The sequence below is a fragment of the Pteronotus mesoamericanus genome, unplaced genomic scaffold, assembly GCF_021234165.1.
Source record: "Pteronotus mesoamericanus isolate MK-2021 breed Mesoamerican mustached bat unplaced genomic scaffold, CSHL_Meso_final contig_74, whole genome shotgun sequence".
Taxonomy (NCBI): Eukaryota; Metazoa; Chordata; class Mammalia; order Chiroptera; family Mormoopidae; genus Pteronotus; species Pteronotus mesoamericanus.
In genome coordinates this window covers 9,248,619-9,273,050 of record NW_026555247.1, presented here as the reverse complement: position 1 = coordinate 9,273,050, position 24,432 = coordinate 9,248,619, and the positions used below count along the sequence as shown (strand labels likewise).

The 24,432-nt window shown below is 34.9% G+C and overlaps 1 protein-coding gene across 2 annotated transcripts in view; it reads right to left on the bottom strand.

The window, feature by feature from the left end:
• TAF4B (TATA-box binding protein associated factor 4b) overlaps window positions 1-24,432 on the bottom strand; it is a 128,879-nt gene that overhangs the window by 27,856 nt on the left and 76,591 nt on the right. For both annotated transcript variants that reach the window (XM_054583478.1, XM_054583480.1), the window contains 3 exons: window positions 23,983-24,113; window positions 18,211-18,336; window positions 12,243-12,299 (listed from right to left, as the gene is read on the bottom strand). In XM_054583478.1, coding sequence (XP_054439453.1) covers window positions 12,243-12,299; window positions 18,211-18,336; window positions 23,983-24,113 — 314 coding nt within the window. The remainder of the gene's footprint in view (window positions 1-12,242; window positions 12,300-18,210; window positions 18,337-23,982; window positions 24,114-24,432) is intronic.

Genomic DNA, 24,432 nt, shown 5'->3' with positions numbered 1-24,432 from the left:
ACAAGAGACCCAGGATAGCCAAAGGAATCTTGAGAAAAAATTACAATGTTGGAGTTATCACATGCCCTGATTTCAAATTTTATTACAAAACGATAGTAATCGAATTAATAATGTATTGGCACAAAAACAGACACACAAAAAAGTGTTCACTTATGTATAAATTGCTAAAAGACTGTTTTCAATAATTATAAATGGTCTTTTATTGATGCTGGTCTTCTTAATAAAATATGTAGTTTTAGAGTCTGATGCTGTCACATCCTGAAATTCTAGGTGACAAAATGGATTTTAGTTAATCTACCTAACAAATCAAACAAACTATATTTTAGAGTCTTTCTCTGTAGAGAAATGGCACCTGCAAGATAGTCACACCAAATAAAAAGTTTCAAAATTGACCTCTGTCTTCAAATTTCTGTCCCCGTGTAGTAAAACATTTTCTCCCACTCCGTGAATTGTACTTTGGTTGTTTGAAATATCATACATATTTTAGAAAATATTTCAAAACCCTAATAAAAATGAAACTGACCACAGTTTTGACTGACCTTATATTTATAACAAACTTTCTCAAAAACAATCTATCTTGGCCAGTACAGTACAGAAAAACGAGCCATTTTTAACAGGAACAGGAGGGCGTTCTGGGCATTAACGAAGATTTGACATACACTGGGTGAAGATGACGGGCTCAGTTCAGTGAAAACTGAACTGCTTGCCAGTGGAAACAGGATTGCAAATGACGATTATCTACACAGAAAACCTCAAGTTAGCTACAAAAAAACAAAAAACAAAATCCTCCTAGGACTAATAATTGAGTTTAGCAAGGTTCCATGACACAAGATCAACATATTGAATAATTATATCTCTAAATATTGGAAAAATAAAATTTTTAAAATGCCACATATAAGAATAGCTCTCCTCCAAATGAAATAGTTTCAGATCTATCTATCATATACAGGTATCTGTATTCTATAAACCACTAAATACAGATTACAGTAACAAAATCAAGCATAGATAAGTGGAAATACTGTGTGTTCATGGAATGCAAGACTCAATAGAGTAAAGATTTCAATTCTCTCCAAGTTGATCTACAGGTTTAATACCATTCCAATAAGTTTTTTCTTTTTATAAATATGGGTAAACTGATTAAGAACTAGAAAAGCTAAATCAGTTTTGGGAAAAAAAGGAACAAAATTGAAAAAATTGTATCACACAATCTTAAGAATTACTATAAAATTACAGTAATCAAAATAATGCAGTACAAAGGATAGACAAAGTATAGACACAGATATGGGACAGAAGAAAAAAATTAAGAAATAAACAACATAAATATGGCCAATTGACTTCTGATCACAATAGAAAACAATTCCATTGAGAAAACACAGTTTTTTCCAACAAATACTGAAGGAACTGGACATTCATATGCAATAAAAAAACTACCTTGACCTCAATACCTAACACCCTATACAAAAATGAACTCCAAATGTAAACTATAAACTTTTAGCAAAAAGCAGAAGAGAAATTCTTTATAGCTTGGGCCCAGCAAAGAGTTCTTAGACATGACACCCACAGCAGGGTCCATAAAAAAGGGGTTTTTTATTTTTTGACAAATTGGCCTTCATCAAAATTAAAAACTTTTGCTCTGTAAAAGAAACAGTTAAGAGAACCAAAGTGCAACCTATTTTTTTTCTCTCTCTCCAATCTGTGTGCCTCATTTCTTTTTCTTGCCTTATTGCACTGGCTAGGACTTAAAATATATTGTTGAATAATAGTGATAGAGTAGACATCCTTGTCTTTTTTCTCTAATATTTGGAAGAAATCAGTCCTTTCAACATTAAGATGTTATCAGTGGCCCTGGCTGGTGTAGTTCAGTGGACTTAGTGCTGGCCTGTAAATCAAAGGGTCACCGGTTCAATTCCTAGTCAGGGCACATGCCTGGATTGTGGATAAGGTCCCCAGTAGGGGGCTCGTGAGAGGCAACCACACATTGATATTTCTCTCCCTCTCTTTCTCCCTCCTTTACCCCCTCTCTAAAAATAGATAAATAAAATCTAAAAAAAAAGAAGAATGATATTAGTGGTAAGGTTTCAGTAGCTGCCCTTTATCAGATTGAGGAGCCCCCCTTTTATTCCTGGATTCCTGAGTTATTATTAATAGATGTTTAAATTTGTCAAATATACTTCTGCACTAACATGATTACATATTTTTTCTTTCTTAGATTGTTAACATGGTATTATGTTGACTAATTTTTTAATATTAAACCAGCTTTGTATTCCAAGGGTAATCTCTAATTGGCCATGTTATTTTTATATATTGCTAGATGTGATTTGCCAATATTTTGTTGAGGAGGTTTACATTTTTGTTCATGGGGAATACTGGTCTATAGTTGTTTTGTAATGTCTTTCTGGTTTTGGTATCAGGGTAATGCTGCCTTTAGAAAATGAATTGGGAGAGTTTGTTTGTTTTTTTTCTTCTGGAAGATACTGTGTAGAAGTGGTGTTAATTCTTCTGTAACTGGGAGAATTAACTATATAAAATGATTTGTACCTGAGATTTCTTTATTGGAAGGTTTTACCTATAAATTCAATTTATTTAATAATTGCAGAAATATTGAGGCTATCTACTTCATGTTAGCCAAGCTTTGATAGTTTGTGCTTTTCAAGAAATTGGTCATTTCATCTAACTTGTCAAACTATTTGCAAAGAGTTGTTCATTATAATCACTTCTTATCCTATTGACATCTGCAGGGTCTGTCATGCCTTTCCATCTTTTTCTTCCTGATATTGGTGATTTACATCTGGTTTTTCTTTGTTAGTCTTAAGAGATTTATCAATTTCATTTACCAAAGAATCAGCTTTGGTTTATTTGGTTTTCTTTATTTTTTTCCTTCTGTTTTCAAAGTCAGTGGTTTCTGCTTTTAACTATTATTTCCTTCCCTCTTCTACTTTGAGTGTGTAAATTGCTCTTCTTTTCCCAGTTTTTTTTTTAAAGGTAAAGGCTTAGATTATTAATTTGAGAACTTTCTTTTCTAATGTATTTCCCCCCATCCTATTATTTTTACCTACCTATATCATTGCATTTGAAGTTTCTTACAGACAGAATTGAGTCAGTTTTTTATTTATACTTAATATAATGATTTAGATGTGTTTGAATATAGATTCACCATTTTTAAAAATTTGTTTTCTGTTTCTTCCCTCTGTTTTTCATTTATTTCCCTTTCCCTACTTGTTTGGGGTTATTTAAACTTTTAGTATTTCATTTTATCTTTTTTTCTATGTCTTTTTATATAAAAAAGTTTAGTGGTAGCTCTAGAGATTGCAATATATATACTTTAAATTTCAGTTTACTTAGAATCAATATTTTACCACATCAAATAGAATATAGACACTTGACCCATATGTATGTCCTTTTATTCTCCACTTTGTTATAGTTTTTCGATATTTTACATATGCATACACTGAAAATTCCAAACAATGTTATAATTTTGCTTTCCATTAAGCACTTTTAAAAACTCAAAAATAGACAAATAGCCTATAATACCAATTCCTGTTGCTCTATTTTCCCTCCTGATATTTAAAGTTTTCCTTTGGTATCATTTCACTTTATTCTGAAGAACTTTCTTAAGTAGTTCTTTTACAGCAGTTTGGCTGGCAACATTCTATTCACTCTCCTTCATCTGAGAATGTCTTTATTTCACCTTCATTCTGCAAGATATTTTCACTGAATATAGAATTCTGGGTTGGTTGACAGTTCTTTTCTTCCAGGACTTTAAATAAAAATATTTTGCTACTTCTTACTGGTTTCCATGGTTTCTGACAGTAAATCTACAGTCATTTGAATTATTGTCTACCTGTTGAAAAAGTGTCCTTTTCTAAGGTTAGTCTCAAAATTTTTTCTGTCTTTATTTGCTGAAATTGATTATGATGTGATTGAGCCAGAGTTTCTTTGTTTTTACCTTGTTTGGGGGAGGAGGTTCACTGAGCTGGAATGTTCTGGTTTATTGCTTTCTCTAAATTAGGGTATGGGGAGTTTAGTCATTATTTTTTCTAAAAAATTTTAGCATTTCACTCTTTGTCTTCTTCTGAGATTTCAATAACCCAAATGTCAAACCTTTGACCATAGTCCCAGAGGTCTCTAAGGATCTGTTTTGTTTTTAAATCTATTTTCCTCTCTGATTTTCAGATTAGATGAATTCTATGTATCCATCCAAGTTAACTGATTATTTACTGTTTTCTCTTCCCTGATATCCAACTCAACCAGTGAGCATTTTATTTTGGTTGTCATTTTCAGTAATAAAATTTCCATTTTAGAAGTTTATTCTTTGTATCTTCTATTTCTTTGCTGGGACTTTCTAGCTTTCCAATCATTTTCAGACTGTTTTCTTCGCTGGGACTTTTTATTTTCCCAATCATTTCAAGAGGATTTTAAATTGCTTCTTGGAGCATTTTTATAGTAGCTACTTACTTTAAAGTGTTTTTCAGATAACTAACATCTATGTCACCTTGGGGTTAGCATCTGTTGTTGTTTGTTCCCATGAGAGTTGAGATGTTCCTGGTTTTTCATGCTAAGTAATTTTGGATTGTATCCTGGATATTTTGAATGTTATGCTATGAGACTCTGGGTCTTCTTTAAATCCTTAGAGAATGTACATATTTTTGTATGAGCATGCAAAACAAGTCTGTTAGATATAGCCTACAAATTCCAAATTAATTTCTGTGGTCTGTCACTCCAACATCAGTTTTCAAAACCTTTGCAGTGCTATATGGATTTTTCCCAAACACATGCCACTTAGTAGTCGCTTTAAAACTTGGCAATAGTGTTTTAAAGGACTTGGCAGTGTCCATTCTTAAAGTCTTCGATATGCTGATTAGAATCAGATCTACGTATGACAAATGTGTAGCTCAAGAGTAGGGCTAAGAGTTTAAAAATGATAATGGGGGTGCTTTCCTGATCTCTTACCTTTCTGTAATCTTCCCAGTATTTTCTGATTCCTTGGATTCATCTTTATGGTCCTCCAGCCAGAAAGCTGGAATTTTAGTCACTATGCTTTGCTGCACACTTTTATGACTGTGTCCATGTCTAGGGTCAGGCAGCAGGAAAAATGGGAGTCGGGGACAGGAGGTGGGAGAGGTAAAGGGATCGCAACCTCACCAACGGTTTGGTGGTATTTTGAAGTCTCATCTTCCCCAATGTTCCCATTATTTACTTTTCAAAGCCCTCAAATAGCTACTCCATGCATTCTGACCAGGTTTTACAGCTGCATTCAGTGGGAGAGACAATATGGAGTGATTTAACTCTATCTTCACTGAAACCCTTAAATGTTAGTTTAACCAGGATTCTAACAACAGGTTTCAGTTAAATTATATTCCAAATAGACTTTGTTTTATAAAACTTAAGCTTGCTTGCTCACCTATACCAGCAACACACACCTTGCTCCTAACAGGCTTGGCATATTCTTTTTTGAGAGAATCCTGACTCATTCCTTTATGGCTAGTGACAAAGCCTGCATTTCACTTATCACAGTCTCTCTGATATTAAGAAGAGGTCCCATGAAATTGAAGTCAGTGCCCTTGAGCACAATAGAGCAATAGTAGTTAGAGATTATTTCATCCCTTGTGTTTAGTACTTGTCTTTGTTCATTTTTAACTACGATAGCACTGACTTCAATCAAGACCCAAAACACATTAAAAGATTACCTTAAAGATCACACAAACTCTCAGAGGTAAAGTTCAATAAAGGTACTTCTTGATGCTAAATACAGTTTTCAAGAACAAAATATACTGGAAAAAAATTAAAATTAATGAAAACAGAAACCAAAAGCTTATCAAATCCAAGGAACTAGATGAAGAATGAATAAACTAAGCATCATATAGCCAAATCTCAACAGATACAGAGACATACTTAAGAGGAAGGACTAACTTATCTAGGCAGTTATGACACTGACAGTATGGGAAACCCAAAAATGTTTCTTTCCCATGTTTAAGGAAAGCAAGATATAAAATATGCAGGCACTGACAGTGCAAAAGACAACTGCGGAGCTGTCCTTCACAATAAATGATTGATTCAGAAATATGATGCGGTGTCACTTCAGTCTGATTTGCTACAAACTTTTGTAAAGTGATAATAAGGTATAAGGTAAAGAATTGAGTGGTAAATTAACATCTCCCCCAGGGATTATCTGTGCTGTCTAACAATAAATACATTAGTAGCAATGAAAAACAGCTAATGCTACCAACAAGAATATTCGAAAGAATCTAAGTAAGACTAATAAAGTATACTACCAGGCTTTGAATTTAGCATACAAAGACTTAAGAATGATGTCTTGCTTAAGTTTCAAAATTAAAGTTAAGTGTACACAGAGATAACAGTGACAACCTACCACCAAACAATAGACTTTTTTAAAAATAAAAATTTAAACAGGTTTTTGGATATGCTTTGGAAGAATTAACCAAACTAAAATATCTACAATGTTTATATAATCATTTCTGAATTATTGTAATTTAATGGGGAAAGCAAGGTTAAGTCCCAAGTATTAAGCTACAGAACAAAACAAACATACCATACCAAAACCAATTAGCAGCTGAATCTTAAACCAAAGAAACCAAAAAAAGCAAGTTATCAAAAAAATCAACCTCCCACCCAAAATTTAAGGATACCACAATAGAAACACAGGATCCTTTTCAACCCCTTAAAGACAATTATTAAGCAGGCATTCCACCAAATCAAACAGTACGGGGTCTGGTTATTTTATTCTCCCAACAACTAAGGCTAGTTCTTATGATATCAAGACACCGTCTAGGATACCTGAGATTCTTAAACTTTGAAATGCATACTCTGATGCTTTCCTAGTCAGCCTTTCTAATCCATCCCTGTCTTTCAGGAAAATAGCATATTCCACATAATCTCAATTAGACACTTTCTCTTTTTGCACTTAAACATAATGCTTGATTTATGTATTATTTAAAACAGTGTTATAGTCACATTATATTATATAACTTTTCCCCCCAGTTCTCACCATTACATTCTTTCTACTTCTCAATCTTCCTTCCAGTCCTGGAATGAAAAAAAAACCCTAACATATCCATGGTCAATCTCTAGCTTACATTTAAGAGCTCAATGGAATCTATCTTAAATATTTGCAGCTAATGTTTGTAGGCTACTGGTTTTCATTTTTTTTTTTTTAAGACTTATTTTTATCCTCACCAGAGGACATGCTTATTGATTTTAGAGAGAGGAGAAGGGAGGCAGAAAAACATTGACTGGCTGCCTCTCATGCATGCCCTGACTGGGGACCAAACCTGCAACCTAGACATGTGTCTTGACCGGGAATCAAACCCGCGACCCTTGAGTTTATGGGATGATCCTCCAACGAACTGAGCCACACTAACCAGGGCTGGTTTGCCTCTTATACTTCATTTTTCTTAAATTACAACTGTGAAACATAGGCAGAGCATGTATTATTACATTCTTTTTAAAATACAAGATAATTGAGGGAAGTTTAAAGAAGTTTAACTTCCCCAAAGCGGTATCTAGATAATGGCAGGCCGAATCAAGAATCCAAAACTCCTCATTTCTAGTTCTCTGATATTTTTAAACTAATATTCATCTCTTCCACCAAAAGGGTAACACGTCTCTCAAGACACACAGATCCTATACTTCAAAATTAAAGATTCAGATAACCTTCTCATGAAGCTCTGGAAAAAATATTTTCTATGTAAGGTATACCAATCAAGAGATACAACCAATAAAGGTTTCTTATGAAAGTATCTATTAAAAACAAAACCCAGTGTAGCTTTCCTGGTTCCAAAAGAGCACCTATTGAAATAGTAATTGGTAGTAACTGAACTATGCCAATCTAAGATGCCAACTCTCAGCTTCCCAAATCACAGTATTTTGTTTAAACTTCTATGAACATTTAGTCAATGGAATATTAAAAATGACAGATTTTAAAGGCTCCCTTTCTTTCCCCTAAGACCAATGGTTGTAAATGTCATCTCCAGAGCAGCCCCAGCTATAGCAAAATCACTTGGAAATTTGTTGGAAATGTAAATTCTCAGGCCTCACCCAGACTATTACACCATAAACACCGGGGGTAGGGCCTAGCAATTTGTATTTTTAACAAGCGTTCCCCAATAACTCTCATGCATGCCAGTTAGAGAACCATTATAACCCTGGACAAGCAATGCTTTGAAACATCTGCATCTAGTTCTCTGCTATGTATACAAGTTCTTTACAACTAGGCATTTTGAGAATGTCTTCTTCATACTGAATTAATTTGATTGTTAGACAGTACTTTCGATGACAGATTTCATTTTGCCCTCTCCAGTGTTTCATCAGTTCTGGCTCACGCAGCACTAGCCTAAGTTTAAACATAAACTGCTCTAATTTAATAGTTAGCATTAAATATGTTTTACTGATTCTGTACCTTTTTCAATTTTGTTCTAAGACTGTCTCTTGCCTTTTTCATATCTAAATCATGTATTTTTCTAATCAGTAATGTGACTTATTATTTTTTTCTTCTTGCACAATAATGCTTTATGGAGAACTGCATTACTTAGAGTTTTTATATCCTACATTTTCCATGAACAAAAATTCTAAATAGTTCAGGTTACAAGTTTTCTAATCTGTTATGCATTTCAATCATTCAAAACTTATTCTTTTGCCCAGTTTCTACAGGTTGCACTGTGAAGCAAAATGTGTCAGCAGGTTCAGCATTCCTTTCTCTTCCTTATATTGTCTGATAACAGGTGAAAGTGGGAATGGTAGGAACTGCTAAAGAGAAAGTAAATGAATTCTTTGTCTAACTCTTCACAGATATACTCAACTCACATCTCCCAAAGGAGAAAGAAGATATTCAAAAGGAAATAAAGGTTGCAATATATATAACAAATGTGTAAAAAATCAGGATGTTTGAACTCCAAGGTCAGATGGCCTGCTCTGCAGAATTCTAGCTGATGTGTTAAGAAAGGAAAACACTGAGAGCTAGATGTAATTTAGGACACAAAGCACACATTTCAGACAAATCTGCAGCTGCATTTAACAGAGATGTGCCTGCCTGTTTGAAATTAGAATTGGGTAATTACTAATCTATTTAAAACCTTTCTCATATAAAGGGTGAAACTGAAGAATGTCAGTATGTACATTTTAGGAAAGGTATCTAGGAAAATTTTTTTTAAATTAAAATTTTAAATATTATCATTTAAAATATAGAGCTACAATAGAGAGAACACATATAATACTTTTTCAGGCAAAAACAGCAAAAGGGAAAAAAGCCCCAAAGTTGAAACTAAAATGTCTGAATTACAGGAATATTCACAGACATTTTAGCCAAACAACAATAAGGTTTTCAAATAGACAGATAACCTGTCAGGTCAATAAGAACAGTATGCAGCAGGAGCTACTTCAATGAAATAAGACTAGGCTGGAGGCAAACCCAAAGGCTGCCTATTTTTTTTACGTGCCAAATGAGAATGACAAAATTGGAAGAAGTCAATAAAAAGAATAAAAAAAATTATCAGGCAGGTTATAAAAACTGGCCCAATTTAACAGTTCCAGAATGCAAGGAAGAAATGAGTATCTCCTAAAACTGTATTAGAGAGAAGAAAACCCACAGCGGAAATATGATTAAGATCAAAACTCTAGTCCTTAACACGTGAAAGCAAACATAGATTATAAAAGTACGTATGAAGGGGATTCAAGTTGTGACTTAATATTTATGACAAACATCGTTGCTGAAACATTTCCTAGCAACAATAAAGTCTGTAACTTCTTTAAACAGTTCTTCAGAGTTCTGCTTTCATAAAATACTGTCATTAATTAATTTCCTATGACTAGCAGTGGTAGATAGGTAGGAAAATGAAAGTGAAGCAGTTCTAAACCAAGAAACTATAAGGAATCTGTGCTAATTTTCACAACTGAAGAAAACTTCCCCCCAAAATCACAACTAAAGCTTTGTAATTTATAGCAGTGTGATAACAATTAGCATATCCCAAACAATAACCTTACAGATTACCATACAAGAGAACAATTCAACTCTATATTAAGATAGGGTCAGTGATTTTTGCACTTAACAAAATATAGTATCCCTATATGTTTGGTTTTAAGTTAGTGCCCCTCCCCTTAGAATATTAAAGTTATTAAGAGCTCTAGGGGTCAGGGGGATGACAAAATAAGAATATTTTACTTTTATCAAACATTTGCAACTAAAGAAGAGAGGCTCTGTTCTTGGAATGGGGCCAATGTGTTTGATTCTTTTTTTTAGTCAATTGGATACAAGCTAGGAAACAACTAGAAAACTTTCAAAATATTTTGGAAAGAAATTATATTGAGTCTATTTAATCTTGCTAGGAAAAAGAAATATATGGAGGTACGAGTGAAGGGGAAAAAAACAGGTTTTGCATAACCTGCTCTCATTAAGAGAGGTATTGTTTTTTTTTTCACATTTACTCTTACAATTTTTTCTTTTTTTTTGAAAAATGCTGTCCACCTATTCATCCCTCAGGGAATAATTATACATAATATTAAAAGAAAAAAACAAACAAAACCATCCCATATAAACCTGAAGGAAAAATTAATCTATGGTTCAGATATTTATGAAGGAGGTACAGACAGGTTAAGTTCTTTAATGATAAGAGGGTACGCTTATGATATATATTTTCCAAAAAGGGATACAATTAGAAGTGCATAACCATCTTATCGGTCCTTAATTAAAACAAAGAGGGATACCCATGACTCATAGCAATACTAGTTGCTCATTTCCAAATAATTTATCATCAAGCCAAGCTTGCTTAAAAAGGATTATAAGTACATTCTCACATTATCTTTTCTGATATTACTAGGTAAATTTTCAACTGGAAAGAAATGAGTATGAGAAATTTTTTGTTGTTGAAATTAAATGTTTTGGTTTCAATTCTTTTTAACATTCTCCCTTTCCAGTTCTCCTCACCCCAATCCAGAAACCCTCCCATCCAGAGCTCATGTATTTTCCTTCTCCACGTTAGTGAAAACACACCACGTTGATTGTTAAGATTCTTACTAGATTTCCATTTGTTTTGCCTCAGCTCCTACATTAATCCAAACAATAAGGGCCTTTAAAACATTCATAAATAACCTGCTGCTGCTGGCACCTAGAAGCCGAGTGCAGCAATGTTAAGCAACAACAAATTTCATAGTTCAAGAGGCACAGTTAAGGAAAAAGGTTGCTCAGGAAATTTAGCACAAAGATCCTTAAAAACTGCATGAAATCAGCTGAGTAACTATAGAAACCAATTTCTTCAGCTCCATGTCACACGTCTCACACCTCAATTGTCTTTATTATTGTCTGCTGTCAGATCCTTAATCAGAAATGTGAACAGGCTTGATGATTTATTCAGCAGGGAAAAGAATCTGTAGGTCAAGTAAAAAATTTCACACAAACACACACACACACCCGCGTCCCCCGCCCCCCGCCCCATACACACACCACATCTTCAACCTTGGGTACTTTCATTTCCTTCTGTTCTCAGCAGCTCTGGGGGCAACTCCAGTGAGATCCAATATTAAGGCTCAATTAAAATAAGCTCCAATTAGTGGAGCTTTTTTCTCTGGGGCTAGAAAAGTCAGGAAATGGATATTGGGAAATGTAAAAAGTCAGCTACTGAGAGGAGGCTGCAGACATAAATGAACTTATTTGTTGATTTCTACAGTTGCTATGCAGAGGCCTCTGGGAGTAAAAGCTTAACCAGTCTAAGCTATAAACTAAAACCCCTGCAGCTAAACATGAACTGTGTGAAACAAGGGCTCCATTCCAGAACAGAAAACTGCTGGGCCCAGAAAATTAAAAGCCAGAGGCATTTTCCATTTAAAACTAAATCCCAGTACCGCCTCCCAGCCAAAGAATTATAAGCAGTATCAGATTTACAAAACGAACAATTACCCTGGAAAAATGTAGCCTATTGTACAGTCCCAGATGCTAAATCTCAGAAGTTTCTTTTTTTTCTTAATCCCACATTATATTCCTCCAAGTGTGCTGCTGTAGTTTACAAAGAGCCATTTCTAGACAGGTCTAAGCCTTGAAAATAAATTTTAAAAGAGAGCACATCACTCATTGACCTCATTTGAAGTACTGCCCTTGCCTTCAGCAGTTCCTGTCCTTCCCCAAGGCTTCTGCAAATGGTATGCAACAGCGAAATAAACCCTGACCTAATTGCCAGGAGAGGGCTGCCAGCCTTCCCTCGAACACAAAGACAAACATGGTAACTTGAAAGTCCTACCTCTTTGGCTTTCTGCTTTAATCTCAGCTGTTCTGGATCTTCTTTATTGGAACGACTCTATCAAAGGAAGAGAAAATTTTAATAGAAATTACTAGCATCTAAACACTATAGTTGCCGTTAAATATTTAATAAATGACAATTTTCTCTTGTGATTGAAAACCTTAGCTCCAGGGGAAAATGCCTCAATCTAGTCCTGTGCACTCCCTCTCTGACCACCCCTCCCGCTCATCGCCTGGGCCGCCGCTGCAGTTCTAGCCCGGAGGAAGCCTATACCGAAAATGATGCTAACAACGGCGGTCAGGTCCAGTTGAGGCATGACGTTGTTCCTGTTGGAACACTGAAAACTAAGAAACGAATGGTATGGGTGAGGGAAAAGAAAAGGAGGATAACTGTTGGCTTAAATGAATGAAAACAATCAACACTGGCTAAACCTCAGGTGAACCTATTTTGGAAAAAAACATATGGTATTTCAAAGACTATTAAAATCAAGAACCCGATGAGCTTTGAACCAAATCTCTTTCTCTTGGAAAGTATAATTAAAAAAAAAAAATTAAGTAGAAAATACATCCCAATGTTTCCATTAGAGCATCTTATCATCTTTGGGTCCTCTAATAAATGACTATTGAATGTCACTTTCCACACTGGTTCAGTTTAACAGTCTAAACAGGAACAGTCTTACAGGATTGCTAATGCTGTGGTAAAACAAAGGGTGAGGAGCTTTATTTCTGATACCATGAACATTTGTCTACTGACAAATATGCTTGGAATAGGTGTATCCTCATTCTAACAAATCTATTTAGCTTCTTAAAAATATGAATATTTGTTTTATAAAATGCAACATTAGCTAATTGAAGATAACTACCAAAATAAAAGCTAGAAGTTATTTTTCTAATTTATTAAGTTTACGTGATAGGTTTACTGGTTTATTAGTACTTTTGTTAACAGAAAACACAAGAAAGAAACTGCTTAGATTTAAGAGTGCCTTCTAATTTTAAACATCTTAGCTAAATACCTACCTAAGATTCTACCCCAAACTAGTAATTGTTTTCTTCATTTTGTTCCCAAACTACTAAAACAACTTCACTTCAGCTCAAACTAAGGCAAATTCCTTTGTTATTCCACCTATAATATTATAAGAGAATGAGTATATATTTATGTATTTATATAAAAATATGTGTATATGTGTGCGTAATTTTTTTTTGTCCCAGTATAACATAGGTACACTTGACTATTGATTCTTTGTTAACCAATATTAATTGGTTATCCATAATACAAATTCTACTCTGTGCCACTGTTCTAGGCCTTGGAGATACAGAAATGAAATAACAAGACAGAGTTTCTGTTTTCAAGTAATTTACATTTTAAGAAAAATAAAACAATTTTATAAAAGGTAAACACACATGTAATATGTAAGGCATTTATGATGGGAAAAATAAAATACAAATAATTACTGATAGTGATAAGAGCTACGAAAAAAGTAAAATGATTGAAAGGAAGAGAGAGGGGTGGGGGAGGCACTTCCTTAGCTAGGATAGGAGGGAAGACATATTTGAGGAGTGATATCTGAGTAGAGATCTGAATGGCAAGAAGGATGCAGCCATGCAAAGATCTGGGGGAAGAACACTCCAAGCAGAAGGCACAGTAATTGCCAAAACTTAAAATGGGAACAAGCTTGGAATACTTGAGGAAAGAAAGCCTGTGCTGGAACACAGAGAAAAGTTGAGGGAGACAAGGCTGGAGACCATGGGTTGCCTGGAAGGCCATGATAAGGAGTTCGGGTTTAATTATAAGAACAAGCTGCTAGAGGGTATGGAGCACAGGAAGAAGAAGCCACTGACATGACACTTTCAAAAGATCAGTCTGTCTGCTATGTAGAGGGTGTATGACAGGCATCAGGACTAGAGGCTCAGGCACACAGCAAATAGGAGATTGTTCTAAAACAAATGTTGTAAATGCAAGACTGGGAAAAAGATGAGGGCAGCTTAGACTAATATCATAGAGAAGATGATGGTAAATGATTACATTCTAAATATATTTTGGATGTAGAGCCAACCAGATTTATTGACAGATTAGATATGGGGGGTATGAAGTAAAAAGAGGAGTCGAGGATGACTCCTAGGGTTCTGTCTTAAGCAACCAGGAAGATAATTTCAACTTTGTGAGAAGTTAAATCTGCTTTACCTTCTTCGTAAATGAGTTAAACTTCTTTGTAAAGAAATTAAAGCAGACTTAGGGGAAGGGAATTCAATGTTCAGTTTTAAAGCTAAGTAGCAGTCTAATATCCTAAGGTGGGTAGGGAGCCACAAGCAGTGTGGCTGCAGCAGACTAAGTGAGAAGGGGAGTGATATGAGGCAAGTTCAGCGCAGCAGGGGGGTGCAGGATCATGTAAGACCTTTGCAAATTTGGTAAGAAGCTTGGGTTTTATTTTAGTGCAGGGGAAGCAACAGAGACACACATGGCTTCAGAAACATTATTCTGAAGGTAGTATAAAAATGTATTTAAAAATGGATCAGTCAGAAAACATTGTAAAAGTCCATGTGAAAGACAACTTAAGAGTGGTGATGATGGTGATGAAGAGAAGATGGATATATTTAAGAAACAGAACAGATGTAAAGAGAGAGGAAAGAAGTAAAGATGACTCCTAGGGTTCTTTTTGGCTTGAACCACGTGAATAATGGTGTCATTTGTTGAGTTAAGAAAACCTGTAAGAGTAAAAAGTATTTTGAGTGGGAGGAAATTGGGAGTTCTTTTGGATACATTAAATTTGAGGTACCTACTGGCCAACTTAGTGGAGATTTCAAGTAGGCAGTTAGCTATATGAGTCCAGAGTTCCAGAATATAGACTGAGCTGGAAATATAAATTTATAAGGAAATACAGACAGACAAGAAGGCCTAGAGCTGAATCCTGGGACACTCCAATATTTAGAAGTCTGTTAGAGGAGAAGAAACCAAGAGGGAGTGAGAGGAAGTAGAATATATTATATCCAATAATAACTAAGCAAGTATTTAAGTGTAAGACCTTGTTTACAGCACGGTAATTAGAAATAAAACACCCATAAACCACTTCATTACACTGGCTGTCCACTTGCTTGTAATACTTGAAAGTTCAAGGAAGAGCACCTTCCTCTCCCAGCTGCCATTCCCATCACAGGAGTCAGCATGGGGACTGAGGCTGTGGGAGAGCAGAAAGCTGCCCAACGACAAGGTCGTGGTACCCCACATCCTTGTGGGGGGTTGGAGCACATGAAGGTATAGACCAGAGGCCAAGAATGCAGGGTAATGAGGGAAACTCGGGGACTCACCAAGGCATGGGCCAGTGGGAACGGAAGCCAATGACACGGACACTGAAATGAGGGTCATGGTCACAGTAGCAGCAGACAAGAGGAGTCACCTAGCATGGCTATTGGGGTGATTAATTACATTGATCAAATAATTAAATCGAGGACATAAGTAAATCTGAGAGCCAAGTTTCTGACTATGGAGAAAGTATTTATAAACATGGAAAAGATAAGTCTAGAAAGAACCCTAAGGTATTGATTGAGTTGGAGGTGTCCATATAAACTCATGGTTTTATAACATATACACACAGATAAATCTGTGTGCATGTACATACATATACATCTACAGATGTATAATTGTATATGCACACACATGCGTACAAATATAATACTATACATGTACTTTCTAGATCTGTCCATTGAGAGGGCCTACATGTAATGACATCCCTTTAGTGATGAGCACACAAAATGCTCTAATTGGTTTCTGGATATCGTCCTCGACTTCATATAAATGTGAAGGATTCCCTTGGAGAAATGGCTGACTCCAGGGCTGGAAAGGAAGAGTAAAAGCTGAGCCTAGAATAACTTGCGCCAGAAAGTAAGGACATGTTCACTGAATGATAGAGACAAGACTAATGGACAGAATTGCCAGCTGGAAGGGTCTCCCACTCAGGAGCAATTTGAGCATCAAAATAAATAATGATAGTAATAGATTACAATCTGTCGAGTCAAAGACATTCATGAGCCCATACTGATATAAATGAATGCATGTATGAATGAATGAATAAGAGAAAAAGGAAAGCTTTTCCATATAGTAGAGTGCTGGTAAGTATAAAAGAGATGGTGAGAATAAAGAACAACAAGTTGACAAACATCATAGAGGTGGCTGATTCAGGTAGACATCATCTATGAATGCTAAAGTTGGGCTCTGGCTGGTGTGACTCAGTGGATTAAGTGCTGGCCTGCAAACAGAAAAGTCGCTGGTTTGACTCCCAGAGAGGGCACATGCCTGGATTGCAGGCCAGGTCCTCAGTTAGGGGCATGAGAGAAGCAAGCAATCTATGTATCTCTCACACACTGATATTTCTCTCCCTCTCTTTCTTCCTCTCTTCTCCTCTCTCTAAAATAAAAAAATAAAATCTTTAAAAAAAAAACAAAGCTGATATGTAGAGGTTTGATGAGGAGTGGGACATACTGGTATATATAATCTTGGAATACCTTCCTATGAGAAACAATTGATTACAAAAGAGAAAATGGCAAATTTAAAATGAAGAGAACTGGTAGGCACCCACACAACCAGGTGATCAAGGTGGCCTTTTGATATTATCAGCTGAGAAGAATGTAGCATCATTTCTATCTATTCCTGCCAAGAATACATGATTTAAGTTATGTCTTGAGGAAATACCAGACAAACCTAGGTTGAGAGTCAGCCTACAGAAGTTAAGAACTATATTCCTGAAACCCGTCAAAGACATTAAAGAAAAAGAAACACTGAGGAAATCTGCTGAAAGAGTCTGAAAAGATATGATAACTGAATGTAACACATACTTCTGTATAGGACCATGAAGGAAAAAGAGAGCTGAGATAGTTGGTAAAATTTGAACGGGGTCTGTGGATTAGATGGTAGTATTAACATCGTTCACACCCTGACTTGGAAGGTTACATAAAAGGATGTCCTTGTTTTCACAAATATATACTAGAATGTTGAGGAGTGATGGGACATCATGCTTAAAGTTTGCTTTCAAAAGGGTTCAGAAAAAGAATAGAGACGACAGTTGCACAACATTGTAAATATACAAAAAAAACCCTCCATTGAACAGAAAATGAAAAATGATAATGAGTATGTGTGTCTAGAAGGGTGGACATGAAGTAAATGCACTAAAATGTTAAAAGTGAGCAGTCTGAGTCAAGGACATGAGAGTTCTTTGTATAGTTCTGGCAACTTTTCTGTAAGTATGACATAATTTTAAAATAAATAGTTTCTATAAAGTGATGCACATGTGATTAGGAACAAATACTCTAAAAGGGGTGGCTGCTAAGAACACTAGAAATTAAAACTAAGGTGTTTAAAACACAAAATAAAACTGGTGCCCAAACTTTACACACAAAGGCCCTAGACCTGCAAAGAAATGTGGAGCAAAACAAAATGCAAACTGTAATGGAATTAGCTTTCAATCTGACTGGCACTAAGAGTCCAGGAAAATGTTTAAATAAGGGAGAAAGGAAATAAATAATAGCTTCACCTGTTCTGTCTTTTATTCTCTTTCTCTAACCCATTTCTGGAATCCTATATTTTGTTCCATATAATCCTAATTACTCTTCATTTTACTCATACTCTGCCTGTCTACTTTCTAAACTTTCCTTTCTCAACTTCAACATGGCAGGTATCAATCATATCATTAAAAACGCCATGAAAATTGTATAAAACATTTTTTGGGGAGGGCGTAAGGATGACGCTAAGCACACAGAATTGAGAATGTGGAGACAAAAGATATCTCATTAAAATAAACTAACTGAAAGCTACTGTACTATACCATCCTAGGTGTGAAAGATTTTATTAGTAACTTTATTTTAAGGTATCCTTCAGAGAATCTAAAATCCCACTAAAGCCAAGACAATCAACCTATGTCAACGCCAATTCTGACCTCCCTGCCAGGCCAGGTTCACTCATAAATCAGGCAGGCACTTACCTTGGCTGCTTTAAATAACAATTCTCTTTCTTCTAAATCCTTTCTCTGCTTCTCCAATTGATCCAGCTGTTCAAGAAATTTGAGCTGTGACCTGGTATCACTAGACAGGCTGTAATTTTCACTTGTCTGAAAAAACAAAAAGTCTTATGATGATCCCAGGCAACACATTCTACATTAGGTATTGTTATAAATCAGCTAAAGGCTGTTGACAACACCAACATATATAGGGAGCTAAATTTTCAGGAGGTAACATTTTTATTTCTGTTAGACAAACATAACACAAAAGAAGAACTTTAATCACCTTAAGACTTGAGAAGTGATTAAGCATTTAAATTTCAAAGAGCTTTCCTAGTAAGCCTCATTGGGGAAGTGGTGGGGAATGAAGCCAAGCAGATTCTAAAACAGGAAGCAGAAAGCAAATGGAGTATAGCATTTAACTATAATCTAAATTTTTTTAGTTAAATTATTGTCCATCTGAGCAGACTTTAACGTGATTAATTAAATCTTAGGTGTGTGAAAGAAAAAACAAAAAACAACCACTTCACTGAAAAATATACCAAAGATGAAAGTCATCATTCTTGTTTCCATTGTTGAATTGGTCTTGTCAAGTGAACACAACTCCCATTCAGAATAACAGCATAAGAAAAAATGGCAAACATTAGGATCCCAAACCTGTTTTGATGTTTCCCTTAAGCAAAGAAATTAAGTATACAATTTATAAATGAGAGCCATAAGTATAATTATTTAACTCTTTCATAAAATGATAAAATTTACATTGTTCCAGTTTTTCTGATATTCTAGAGTATAAAACAGTGCTTTCCAATGCAAATACTTTATTTTCTTCACCTGATACAATGACCTGTCCCTCCTCTCTAATACATATATGAGTGAGTGTGTGCTTGCAGCAGGGCACAGCAGAGGACAAGTCTCCCAATCAGCATTTAAGCCATCCTGCCATCTACTCACCTCAGTAATTCAGACATCCAAGCTACAGGAGAGAGAGTGAGGGAAAGTGTATAACTGGAAAACGGAATGTTTTTAAACATTCAGTTCAACAGTCAGTGCCTGGCTTGTAAATCATGGGTACAGCACCACTCCCATCTTTGTTTTATTCCATGCTTATGGCTGATTCAATTAACTGGGACTGAGAGATTTCGTATGTCCAAGATTCTTTTTAAATTAAATTTTTATTGTTGGTATTTAACTAGATCAAAAGAGTATTACATAGTATAACGAACAAGGATGTGTTATTAATGCTACTTATTTTACTTCTTGTATAATACAAAAAGAATTCTCAAATGCTTGTAAAGTTAAATAATACAAGAGAGAATATGGAATACATTATAGGCCAACCACAGAAATATAAACATAGTAACCAGCAGTTTTTTAAGTACTTCATCTTTCCCATTTCTGTGTTCAGATACATTGGAGAGAGTTTACTGACAACTTAATTTTAAAAAGACAACAAACACTAAATGAAAAAGGGACACAGATTTTCTAAACTTTAACCCAATCTCATCAATCTCATTCTCAGGCTAAGATTTCTCCTTTCTCCTCCAACTTGGATACAACCACCTCTGGCTTAATGTATGCATTCTTCCTTCAGTCTTCCACATACAAAACAAGTGAATGCATCCCCTACTCCTACTGAGTCCCCAACCTTATTTAAACCACAGTAACCCCAATCTTATCATGTTCTTTCCTGTCTCCCCAGCTGACCTAAGGAAAGTCTTCATGCAACAGAATACAGTGGTTTAGCAACGAAAATATAAGGATGTAGATCAAATGATAACACCATCAAGTGAACTCTACCTAAAAAAACATTACAGCCCCTTTCAGTTGGAAAACACTGAAGCTTCTCCACAGCCACTGACATGCAGAAGCCTATAATTTTCCTTCAGTGCAAAACCACCGGCCAGAAAGATCAAAAGCTTTGTCCACATGTCACTTTCTACTTCTTTGCTGAAATCTCAGTTTATGAACTGTGATTGATTAGAGAGTTGTATTTGTCAGGTGAAAGATTATCAAAAGTAGAATGATATCAAACAGGAAAAAATGGTGGGATTTTGCTTTTAATAAAAGTAGCTCATTTTGTGAAATTTATAGAGTAAAATTTTCCACATTGTACAGATAAAAATAAATCCTGTCAGAGATGAACTGAAATATGAGGATGGGACCAAATCTGTGACACATAGATTATTACAATCAAAGTCTACAAAGTACGTATAATTTAGAAGTAGATTCCAATCTAGCTAAATGATGATTGTTTCTGTTTAAAGAAGGATGATAATGTATCTACCTTTCTTTATGTACAAATTCAGACAGGGGTATTAGCTGTATTAAGGAATGAGTGTGGGGAAAGGAATGAGAAGGGGAAAATCAATCAGGATAGGATGTGTACAAGACAGAAGGTTAAGGAGGTATTAGCTTTAAAATAAATTATTCAGGGAGCTTCCAGGTGGGTAGATACTGTCAATTTTGCAAAGGGTAACTAAATCCTTGGAACATATGCTATTGACAAGAGAATTCCATCCGAAGGCCGTACACAATAGAGCTTTGGATACCACTCAGAATAGTAAACTCTACCTGGAAAAATTCCATGTCATACTAAATTATACACATTACATTTTGTATAGAAACTGCCCATTGTAATTGAAAGTACACTATGTATCTACGAAACAATGGGGTGACTGAGATTGGAATAGGGGAGAAACCAAGTTTGAGACAAATGTATTTGAACCAAATAAATAAATAAATACATTTAAAAAATAATATCAAATATAAAAAACCAAAAAAATATTATTTTGCCTTAAAAGGAAATAAAATTATGGCACACACTATAGCATAAATGAAACCTGAACACATTATGCTAAGTGAAATAAGCCAGGCACAAAAGGACAAAAATTGTATGATTCCACTTACATGAGGAACTAAAATAGTCAATTTTATATGGAAAAAAAGCAGAGCGGTGGTTACCAGGGGCTGCAGGGAGGAGTGAATGGAGAGTTATTGTTTAAAGGGTACCAGAGTTTCAGTTTGGGTAGATGAAAATGTTCTAGAGATGGATAGTGATGATAATTGTATAACAATATGAATGTACTTGATGCACTGAACTGTACACTCAAAAATGGTTGAAAGGATAAAATTTTGTTAAAGCACATTTTACCTCAATTAAAATATGCATTTAAAAAGCAAAAAAAAAAAGAAAAAAGGAAAAAGAAAAATTATAAGACTCTTTAAAAAGTTACAGTAAAAAGCCAAAAAAGGAAGGTTAAATCTCCCACATCCTAAAATTGAAGGTAAGTTGTTATCAATTCAAACTAAAATATTACAAATTTAGGATGTTAATTATAATCCCTAAAGTAACCACTTAGAAAACATCTCAAAAAACACACACACACAAAAGGAAATGAGAAGTACACAGTAAATAGATCAAACAAACAAAAAAGGCATTAACAGAGGAAATAAAAGCCAAAAAAAGCTGTAAGTGAAAGAGCAGTTCTTCCTTATGGTAATTACTTTAAATATAAATGGATTAAACTCCCCAATCAAAAGGTAGAGAGCTAGCGGAATGGACGAAAAACATAATCCAACTATATGCTGTCTGCAAGAGATTCACTTTAGATGAAAGCACATGAACAGGTTGAAAGTGAAAGGCGGAAAAAGATATTCTATGCAGGTAAAAACCAAAAGAAAGCAGGGGTGGCTATACGATAATCAAGCAAAATAGACTTTAAGTCAAAAATGGTTAAAAGAGATAAACAAGAACATTATATAATAGCAAAAGAGTCAATTCATTAAGAAGATATAACAAGATATACACACTAGAGCCCCCAAATATATGAAGCAAACAGTGACAGGACTAAAGAGAAATACATAGTATTATAATAACAGCTGAAGTCTTCAATACCTCACTTTCAATAATGGAGAGAATACCTAGACATAAGACCATTATGGAAATTGACAACATGACACTATAAACTAACTAGATCTAGCAGAAATATATGAACACTCCACTTAGCAATAGGAGAATACACATTCTTTGCAAGTGCACATGGAATATTCTCCAAGACAGACCATAAGGTAGGCCACAAAACAAGCCTCAATAAATTTAAAATGATTAGGTTATACAATCTTCTCAGATCACAATAAAATGAAGCTAGAAATCAACAATACAAGGAAAACTGGAAATTTAAAAAATATGTGGAAATTAAACAACATACCCTAAAACAGCAACTTTCAATCTTTTTTTTAAATCTCATGGCATACCTAAACTAATTATTAAAATTCTATAGCACACCAAAGAATGTATTACATTTTTTGCTGATCTGACAAGAAGAAAAAGGTATACTTTTGATTCATTCACACTGGATCGTTATTGTTGTGTTGGCTGTTGTCATTTTTTAATTTGTCCATCTAAGGGAAAAGATGTCAGTGCCCCTGACTAAATAGTCAGGTACTGCATGTTTTACAAATTCTTGTGGCACACCAGTGCGCCTGCCGCAGCACACCAGTTGAATATTGCTGCTCTAACACAATCACTGAATCAAAGAACTCTCAAGGGAAATTATAAAATAGAGATGAATAGAAACAAAACACAATGTATCAAAACATAAATACAGTAAAAGTATTACTCAGAGAGAAATTTATAGCAGTAAATGCCTACATTTAAAAAGAAAAATCTCAAATCAGTAACTTACTTTTACACCTTAAGGAACTAAAATCAAAATGGAAGTGGGATCATTATTGACCTTACAGAAATAAAACAGATTGTAAGAGAATACTATGAACAACTGTATACCAACAAATTAGATAACCTAGAAGAAACAGAGAAATTCTAGAAATATACACAAAGAAATACTGACACTGGTTCTTTTTAAAATCTTTCTCTTCTGATGATTTTTAAGTCAGTGCAGCAAATTCTCACAAAGACTTATACAAGTGAGGACCTCAGGACTATACAAATAGTCCTTCTAAGGTTCTAAATTAAACAGAAAGGAGAGAAAACAGAATGACTCCTCCAGGGAACAACCAGTGATGTGGTAGCTGATACTGTCCTTGATTCCATATAACCTAAGGCTAGGACATCATCACAATGACCATTCTTCCAAACTCAAAATCTCAGGTTACCCCCACACCATGTTGTACAAAATCTAGCTATAAACACTTCTTGATATAGAGGGAAAAGGTTTATCTTTTTTCTTTTTCATCCCTCATCACCTCTCCTTCAAAACCATATTTAAAATAAACCAAGGGCTCTCATTTGATGATGGTAAGTGATTTGGTTCATACCATTAGGGACAGACAGGCTATTCTTGTTTTTAATTTTTTTATAAAAGCAGTCAACAATGATAAGGAGTGGTACCAGTATTAGCATTCAATGTAATCATTTAACTTATTAAAAGGAATAGGAGTGTTAGCAGAGAACAGATCACTGAAGAAAACAGAACTATCCAATATTCCATACTAACATATCTTCCTTCCCAATCAAAAGCTTTAGGAGGAGAAGCCTCAGGCAGAACAAATGCATATTTCAATTTAAACCAACAGAGATGCTTTGGATACCATTTTAAACTCTATTTTGATTTTATTTGTCATGTAAGTGTATCTAAATAAAGCAAATTAGGAATGAGACTGATTTTCTAGCAACATAAAATACGTCTCAACCATTTTCTCTAAAAATATACCTAGAATATTAATCCATACCTAAAAACTACCCTGGACATGACAAAGAGGAAAAAGAGTCTGTACTTTTCTAATGATTCCCTTTACCTTGTAAGTTGTCATTCGATGCTGAGCAATTGTTGTCAGTTTTTCTAGAAGGCCTCGTAATCGCTCCTGTGTTGCATGTGAGATCAAATTCACAGCATCAGAGTTGAGTTCTGTAATGTCATGCCTTTTACCTGTGGAAGCAGAGAAAATCCATTACATGTTTTAGTGGAGGCTGATAATTGAAATAATTAGCACAGCAGGTATTCTGTTCCCCCTGGAAGTCATACCCATTATGAATAAAGGTTTGGAGATTATGATTTTCCTGGTAAAGTCACAACTTCAAAGATCTTAGACATTATATTAATAAAACCTAGCCTGAAGCCTCAGAAAATATAGACATTGTTTTACTTAGCCTCTAGAATCATTCTCCTTGCAAGGTCATTTATAGGACAAAGTTAATAGGAACACAAATCAAGTCTAGTGTTCAGGGAGAAAAATGGTAACTGCAGA